This window comes from Lepisma saccharinum, chromosome 16 (genome assembly GCF_977018435.1).
Source record: "Lepisma saccharinum chromosome 16, izLepSacc3.1, whole genome shotgun sequence".
Lineage (NCBI taxonomy): Eukaryota > Metazoa > Arthropoda > Insecta > Zygentoma > Lepismatidae > Lepisma > Lepisma saccharinum.
In genome coordinates, this window is record NC_139244.1 from 54,425,722 (window position 1) to 54,435,491 (window position 9,770).

General features: G+C 36.2%; 1 protein-coding gene across 1 annotated transcript in view; it reads left to right on the top strand.

Moving 5' to 3' along the window:
• Positions 1-9,141, top strand: part of LOC146000483 (WD repeat-containing protein 3-like) — a 62,671-nt gene extending 53,530 nt beyond the window's left edge. Inside the window, exons 14-15 of the mRNA XM_083138165.1 lie at positions 3,236-3,458; positions 7,102-9,141. Coding sequence (XP_082994291.1) covers positions 3,236-3,458; positions 7,102-7,266 — 388 coding nt within the window. The 3' untranslated portion in view covers positions 7,267-9,141. The remainder of the gene's footprint in view (positions 1-3,235; positions 3,459-7,101) is intronic.
• The last annotated feature ends 629 nt before the right edge of the window (positions 9,142-9,770 follow it).

The window sequence follows — 9,770 nt, forward strand, 5'->3', positions numbered from 1 at the left end:
AATAGTGAACCCATAGTACTTACACCACTCAAACACACAGGTTTGTGAGAGAGACTCTTCCCCATACTGTTGTTTGAGTCTCTGCAAAATTTCAGATGGCTGGATGTTTTCTCCGAGAAATTTGATCACAATGCGTTGTTCCACGCTTCGCGACATCTTCTGTTCGCTCATCACTCTAGCAACACTCAGACACGACTGAGAAGGTTCTAACCTGCGCGGGACGGAGGGTGGGGGTTGTGGCTCTATTCTCCCAAGGACGCACAACTGCTGCGCATGGCAAGTTGTTTGAAAGAAAATCAGTCCCATTCATATTTGAAGGACCTAGTAATGTGAATTAGGCAATGATTTTGTTTTTATGATAAATAATATAAATATCTCACACTTTGTTTTATTGATATTCCTAGCACATATTTGGTTTTTACACAATATTTCAATTATTTAAAACAGTCTTCTTCAGGTGAGTAATAACAAAGATGCTATTGTGTGTTGATTTGGTCAGAAACTGGTTTCTGAGAGGGTGTAATACTTATATTATTTATCATAAATCATCTTGGGGCAAGTGATAAGCTATGGTTTAATTGAAGATTTATTTATTAAGCCACGGTAGCTCAGTCGCTAGGGCATCTGACTACCATGCGAGAGACCCGGGTTCGATCCCGACCTGTTCAAGTGGCTCCGGCACCCACCCAGCATCGTATAAAGTGGGTACCTGGAGGAAACTCTGGGAGGTAAAGGTGGCCAGGGGCATGGTGCTGATCATATCACCCCCAACTTCGGCCGTGATCAAGAAAGTGTGGGGCCCTAACCCCACACCCCCTATATGCCTTAATTGCATGGTGCATTGCACAGGGGAGCACTTTATCTTTACTTTATTATTTTGAATTGGATATAGGATCTTAAAATATTGTAAAGTGATATTTGTCTGTTATGAATTTTTATCATGTCTTGTCAGTCCTATAGTGAAAATGCAGTGGAATCCTGATTTTACATTCCCAGATTTTTTACATATTTTCACTATAAGTTTCCTAGCCACAGACTTAATGAACTGTAATTCTAACAATATACAATAGTTTCAAAATTGTAAGTTTTGTACAGATTACTGCAACAATTCACCAGCTAAATGCTGTTCTGTCAAATCTCGACTTTCTGTTGGAAGTGAGACACTATAGTGTTCTATACATTTTAATGCATCACATTCAGAAGTGATGTATGTGGATGTCAAATAGTGTTAATGAACTGTTTGCGCAAATTGTGTAATGAATTTAAAATCCATATAAATCCAACATCAATCAGCTCTCCTGAAGAGTTAGTGCAGATGGACATTCAACAAAACAGTATTCAGCTGGCCAATTCTTTGTAAATATGTTTAAAGAGTTCCATTTTTTGGGACATAATATGCAAGAGGATTTGAAGTTCCTCAGCCATGTTGTTATAAAATACCTAATATTTGCACTTTTCTTAGTGATCACTTTGCTTATATATTTTAATTTGAGAAATTGTTGCCCTACTTCGTCATTGTGCTACGATGTTATTTACAGTATTTAATGGCAGGGTGGGTTGGCAACACAGAATTGGTTTAGATACTTAGAAGTGAGGGTGACTGGTATGTTAGTTACTTTCCAATTACGGAACTGATCGTGTGAGTGCTCTGTTAGTTTGTTTCTCTCAACAGAACTAACAGTATAAAACATTTGGCTTTGTTTAATAAGTGTATCATTTGATTACCATGTAGCACGACCAACTCAGTATTAAATAACAGCACTACACATGGACATTGTCAAGAAGGATCAAGGTGTTTTTGCCTTAGCTGTACCAAATTTCACCCCTATATCCTGGAGGGTCGATCCCGTTAAAGAGAATGCTATGAATCAGAAGTAGAGCAAATTGCAATGACACAAAGTTCTGAACATGGATACGTGTATTCCAGTTATCGAAACAAAGTTACCTGACTCACTTATAATACAACTTATGAGAGAAGATAAGCAGTGGTGAGCACTGTAAAAGGTAAAACTTCCCATACACATTCACAATCTCAGCAATTTGCGGAGGTATACCCCAGGCTCCATTCAGGTTTTTCAATGACCGTTTGGAATTTTATATCAAGTGACCAGAATTTCATATTGGCCCTCCCTAATAAATAGGCACTTAGGCTTACATACTGAAAAGTGTGGAAATAAGAAGTAACAGCAGAAAATTTTGTATATGAAACTGGAACAAAATATAATCTGATGTAATCGGGACTAATATTGAGTCTGAAATCTTCAAATTTCCCCGAAATTTTGGTGTTTCTTACCAAATTTCCCTTTTCACTTAAAATTCGGCTTGAATTTACCTGCAATAAACAAAATTTTCCTTCATGTGGTAACACTGCAGTGAACTCCTTGTGAGTTCCTATCTAGTGTTTTTCCTTCTTCTATAGAGTTTCAGAGTTGAATAATACCTAGGATATCAGTGTACTTGTAAAGATAGGGATAAGCCGATATGAGATCTTGGCCGATACCGATAAAGTAACGATATAAAATTTACCGATACCGATAAACGATATTCTACTGATCCGATATAAAATTAGAAATGGTCCTTGAAGAACCTGAAAGTTTCATTGACCTCTTTGATAAATGTGTGTTTGAAGGTGACTGCAGTGAAAAATAAATTGCATATTTAGACATTAACTTTCTTAAAAATTAGGGCTTGGAGATTATCCATAAAAAATACAACAAAATGGCAGAATTTTGCACTAAATTATCAGATATTTATCGATATATCAGATCGGTAAAATAATCGGTAATTTTACCGATAAACCGATATGCCTATATTGGTCAATACCGATAGAGTACCGATTAATCGGTCCCATCCCTAAAAGATATTAATGGTAACATTTTTGCATATTTTTTTCAACACCTTTCCTATCATAAATACATAGAAACTTAGAACTCACTTTTCCACGAAAGTGCTTTTGGTTGTTCTTTTAATTTTGTGAGACTTGCTCTACTGTAGTGTACCAAAAACAACTTAATGGCAAAGTGAGTACTTTCTCTCTATTTATTTCCTACCCCACATCTGTCTTTCCCATCCTTTCAAAACTAATGTGAGACGAACAAAAATATTAGAAAGTTTTTTAAGTAAGAGTACATTTTTTTTCAACATTGTGAAACTGCATGTACAGTCATTTTTACCATTGTCAGAGAGAAAATAATCAGTAGGTTTAGACTGTTCATTGTGTTTTCCCTGGTTTCAGTGACCTGGAAGAAGCCCTGCTTCTCTTGCCCTTCTCTGCCGTCTCTCAGCTGCTAAGTTTCTTGGTGGGTGTGTTGGAGCGAGGCTTGGAGACCGAGTTGGTGTGCCGCAGCACCATGTTTCTTCTTAGGGTTCACCATGGACCCATTGTCAGCAACCATGCTCTGCTGGATGTCATCACTAAGTTGGAGAAGCTAGTTTTGAGGAGGGTCAATGAATTTAGGGTATGTAACTTTTCACTTTAAAATACTTACCTTGTCGAATTTGATGTATTTTTACCATATTTGGCAGTCCACCATCCCAGAATTATGTATTTTAAGCTGACATAGAATGTACCAAAATATATTTTCAGATATTTTTTTTGGGGGGGAGGACATTAATCACTACTCTATCAGCATTGGCATATATAGGCATATCAGTTTATCAGTAAAATTGCCAATAATTTTACTGATCCAGTATATATATATACAGGGTGTTCATAAAGTTGATTGATTGATTGATGGTTGCCAGAGCAATTATTAATCCAGATTCGAATCTTACTTGGATTACAAATCCTTTAAATTATAATGTTACAATTAAGAAAGACACTATTATCGGGAAAACTGAAACATGGGATAGGCCAATCATAAGTAACAATAATGATGAGAATAAGGATGAAATTGGTGAACAGGTACAGGTTTTCGCGACTGAAGAGTCAGGGAACATCAATGATACACGGGCAGACCCTAGTCGGTTTGATGCAAATCCGAATTTAGAACCCCAGAAAAAGGAGCAAATTTTGCTATTTTAATGAAATATCCACATGCTTTTGTGTGGTCAAAGGATGATATAGGTAGAGCCACAAATTATAAACATAGAATTCAACTAAAAGATGGCACCGAATTTCACTTAAAATCCTACCCGATTCCAGTTCACCTTCGTGATGAAATTCAAGATCAGATTGAGACCTTATTAAAGCAAGGGGTTATATCTCCTACACAATCACCCTTCAACTCTCCAGTTATCCTTGTAAAAAATGCAAGGGGGGGGGGGGTTATAGATTATGCCAGGATTATCGCAGATTGAATGTATCGTCTGTATTTGATGCTCTGGGGGTGAATAAGATCAATGAAATATTATACAATAAGGGGGGCAAGAAATATTACTGTACGGCAGACTTAAAAAGTGGTTTCTTTAATATCCCTCTCACCGAGGATAGTAAGAAATATACAGCATTTACAATACCAGGAATGTCAAATGAATGTAGTCCAATAGAACCACTTCAGTTCATCAAGTGCAATGACCTGCTGCGTTCAGTAAGCATGCTCGAATATGGATCCGAATCACTTTGCCCATTATGTGGATGATTTGTTCTGCTTTGGAAACACCTTTGAAGAAATGCTCATTACTCTGGAGAAAATGTTACAATGTTTACAGGCCGCGGGATTGAAACTTGCAATAGAAAAATGTCACTTCGGCTTCACTGAGATTATCGCTTTAGGACAAAATTTCGAAATTTGCCTATCGGATCAGCGACAAAATAATTGATTCCATCAAGAAATATAAGACACCGACAACTGTGAAGCAAGTTCGCACATTTCTCGGATTAACATCTTATGTCAGGAAATTTTTAAAATCATACTCTGAGAATGCACTCCCTCTTCAAAAATTGATCGGGAAAAAGAAGAAATTTGTCTGGAATGAAGAACAGCAAACAGCGTTTGAGAGGTTGAAAGAAACTTTACTTACAGCTCCTGTATTGATGGCATATGACCCATTCAAAGAAGTAAGGGTATTTACGGATGCAAGCAGTAAGGCTATTGGTGCGGTGATTTTACAACCAAATGCGAAAGGTGATTTTCAGCCTATTTCCTATTGTAGTAGAGTGTTAAAAGACCATGAAACTCGACTTTCAATTAGGCAGTTGGCTTGAGGGATTCAACTTTCTCCCACCTGCGCTTTCAGGCACTGCGAGTGTGACCTGTGGGTGACTTCCTGCAAAATAAGGTGATAACAGTGAGAACTCAGGTTTAAAAAAAAAAATTGTAGTGGATGTCGCATAGAGATGTCAGGTGGATTGTTTGAGCCTACGGGGTGCCGTCTTGGTTAAGTTAGGGAAAATACTCTTTGGAGTACTCAGGTCTTCTGGAGTGTCACAAAATGTGGAATCCGTCTGAAATTTGCCCCACCAGCTAATCACAATTTGATTGAAAGATCACATGGCATTTTACAGGGACTTATGAAAAACTTTGTGAATTCAAAACACACAGACTGCCTTTTGTATTTACAATCAGCTGTGTGGTCATACAATGTTAACTACCAGGAGAATTTGAAAAACAGTCCATTTTTTCTTCTTCATGGATTTAAGCCCAGATTGGTTTGGGAAAGCAGACTACATTTAATGCCCAGTGAGAATGTAAACAATGAGACAAGAATCAAGATTCTCGAAAAAGCGCGAGAAGCCGCCCATCATACTCTACAGAAATGTCACCAACAAGGAAAGAAATACTACGATAAGCAACACCAGTCCATTGAATTTGTGCCAGGAGAATTGGTTCTCATTTTCGATGGGAATCATCGCGTACATACAGCCAAATGCTTTTCGGGGGTTTACAAAGGACCTTCTATAATTATAGCAAAGGAAAACCCTAATGTCTACACGGTGGAATTTAAGACGAAACGATGCAAGACAATCGTAGATTCTATCTCAGTCCAGAGATTAAAAAAATACTACGCTTTGGAACACAGTAGCAGCGATGAGAATGTAAATTGTAATGATTAGAGTGAAGAACAGGAACAGCAGGAGTGAATGAGTGAGAACATACCTTTTACCCTGTATATAACTTCCTTTTCACTACTCCAATGCACTAAATAAATTTTACATCTTGCAAATATTTTTTTTAAATGATAAAACACTAAATTAATGTGAAATATTATTGTTTAGCCCTTAATAATTACACGGCAGTGTAAAACTAGTTATTACCACATTAACATCATTAGTTAAAACTCGTAGACATCGAGGTTTCATATTTATGAACATCAAGTACAGTAACGCGTGAAAATAATAATAATTAATATTATGTATTCACGAACAGTGAAGGGTCCCGGGTTTGATACCTGGTGGAGGCACAAGTGGTTCGGATCCCACTTTAAACTGTAGGTCCAGTCCCAATTAGCCTTACTGTGCATAAAGTGGACTTAAAACAACATATCAATCAATGAATCACGAATAGTAAACAAAGGGAATTTCGATTAATGTAAACAGCACGTAAGAAATTTTCCTCACGTTTCTGTAGGCCTTCAGAGAACTGATGGAAATAATATTTTGTGAACTACAAAAGATACATAGTGTAAGTCAGTAATAGATTTTAGTATTTTTATGAATATAATGTGTTACACACATTCGGTAAGAAAAAATGAGAAAATAAATTCTCTATGATTTAGCGTGGTTAGTCAAAATAGGGTTTAGACAAGTTCACATTTTAATATTTCAATTGTTAAATTTAAGTAACAATTTCAGTTATAATTTTATTAATTAGATAAATGATAGAGATATGAGATAATCAGTTTTATAAGGTTTAAACAATGTTAGAATAAAAAGAGCAGTTATAATAAGAGTTGAGTATGCGTACAGCCAGTAAATTATTCAATAAAACAAGTTACAATTGCAATTCACGAAAGCAACAATGTACCTCCACCATGGAAATATTTATAAACAAATTAGATATTTGCAGTATAAATGCAAGCCTAAAAGAAGTAGCTTTTTCAGAATTCCCTTCCCTCAAAATCCAAGTATGTGGAGTGATAGAAAAATATGTTATTTTTCTGTATGGGTTTTTACACAGAATTTAACATTCCAGGACTTTTCTAATGATGCAACTCTTGCAGGACATGATTGGGTACAATTTCCATGGCTTGCAGTTCCTCCAGAGAGAGATTGAGATGAGGGAAGAGGTGCAGCTGTTCTACGAAGCAACCCAGAGCAGAAGAGAAAAGCAGAAATTGAAAAAGAAGAAGGAAAGGGCATTGAAACGTGCACTTATGACATTATAAATAACTGAAGATAAAATTTACATTTTTGTAAATCTCAAAAATAAATTTTTTGTTACTACTTTGTATTTTTTATGTGCCTCTTTTATACTAAGGTGTGATTTCTTTCTTTTTTTCTTTAGCCTTTGTAATTAGATAATTTATTTCGAAGACAAACTTCATTCAGGGGACCAAGTTGAAAGAACTTAAAAGGCGGGAAAATGTAGAATCCAGGATAATTTTATAGCATTTTGCTCCACTGGAACCATGAGAATTGAATGTATAATGTGAGAAAATGTAAAAGTGGGGTTCCACTGTAGTGTATCAGAGTGCTGCATCGAGAGCTTTTTGCTCAAGCATCTAATAGTTTGCATGGTTGACAGTAGATATACGAAATTTGAGATCTCCTTCACCCAAGCTAATTAACGCACAAACAGGCAAAACGATTGTATGTGCTCGAAGCTCAGTAATTCAAGTATAACCGTAATTTGTCTGTGATATTTGGCCCTCAAATAAGGATCGTGAAGTGAAAGACGCATTGAAATTAAAACTTAAGAGAACATGGTCATCATCTCCATGTGTTTTAGTCTATCTTACCAATACATAGGGACACAAATTTATGGTAAATAAAAACTGAGGAGAGAGGTAAATAAAATGTTAGATCAGCGGTATATACCAGCGGTGGAAGAAAAAAAATTGGCACACACTTTTTCATTATGAGAGGAAACAACATACAAAAGAGCTATAAATTGATAAACTACTTCATTTTTATATACTGTACACATACACAAGTACTTAGCTGTCCAACCAAAAAGAAAACATCAACACAAAATCACTTCATTTCTAAATTGCATATCTCAAGTGATTTATTCATTGTATGTATTTAAAGGATATCCTTGCTGTCCAACAAATAAAATAATCACTACTTCACATACACAAACACACGTTGAAAATCACTGGATGATAAACAAAATTAATTCATGACTGAACTCAAATGACACCATTGTTTCCCTTGATGTGCGGGAACAGACTAATCTTATCGCTGCTACAGCTAGCAAGTTCAATGAAAGTGGAAGTTGAGTAGACATTTGGGGGAAGAAAGGAATGCAGCTTGACAAAGAGCGAAGTTTTTGAACTGAGATTATGTGCATGAAAAATCTAAATTTGCAGCATCTTCCTGATGTGATCGAAGATAAAACGTTCTTCAGCTGCAAGTGGTAGGAAACTTTAGGCAAACGTTTCGTTACAAATTGACAGTTTGCGCGCACAACCTCGATTGCAGGTTTTTGCGTGTGTTCTACTTAATTTGATGATATTTCACGGTTATTTCGTCAAAAAGCACACATTTCGCATTACTTCGCGAATAAAACTCGTGCATATTTCATCATTGGGGGTGTAGTTACGTGCAGAATGTTCAAAATTGCATCTTTTCTTCACATTTCGCGCATCGCGAAAATTCAATGTCCCTACCAATACATAACGATATATGAAAATGAAGTACTGTATTTACACATGTATAACGCGCACCATGGTTTTGGATGGGGAAAAGTAACAAACAATTATATCTCGTATATAATGCGGAGTACAATCCAGGTTCAAGAAATGGCTGTTGTAGGTTGTAAAGCTGTTGCTATGCCAATCAAGCACAACTGACATCAAAACTATTCAATGAGTCACCTGTTGCTATGTGGGTCAAGAGGAGAAGAACATAGTATTCTGTATACAATAAGTCACCAACCCACACAATCTCATCTCCCTCCAGTCTTAGGTTCCCTAAGCTTTCACTTATGCAACCACCTTGTTTATTCTTTAGTAGAATAATGTGAGATGAAAATTATGTTGTGGATTTCCCATTATTTGTCACCCAATACATACCGCTGATACACATCCCTTGTGACAGGAGGTGTGTGCTCAAATTCTGCAAGAATGGCTCGCCACTGCTCTTCTCCAAGTCACAAAATTTCCCTTTGTAGTTTTTTTTTTTTTTAATTATTATTACTGAAGAAATCCAACCTGCTAATTTGTATTTGCACCTGTTGATACATGTGTGTTGTACGCAGTAAAAAAATAAATAAAAAGTAGTTGTTGTAATGTTGGATGTCCAAATTATTATTCCATGCATAGTATGCACTACAGTTTTTGGGGCAAAAGGCTGAAACTATCAGGGTGGATTTTCACGTGTGTTTCTATGATTATTGTCACATTGAAATGATAATTTGATTCTATACATTCCAGCATGGCAGACTTCAATGAGTATGAGCGAGCAGAAGTGGTCCTACGCAGTACTCATTTAGGAAGCCAGTAGTAGTCAGTGTTTTTTTCTGTCCTGCACAAAGATTATTAATTATCTTAAAAACAGAGCAGTTGAAATTAGTTTTTAAAATCAGAAAACAACTGTTATTCATAAAAAAATATCAGGCATACGGTCAGAAATAATTAATTTTCTGTGCTTACTAAGGCCATGATCTTAGGAAAATGAAGAAAAAAAAGTGATTGTTTTTGTGTGGAAGAGAGAGAGAAATGGAATG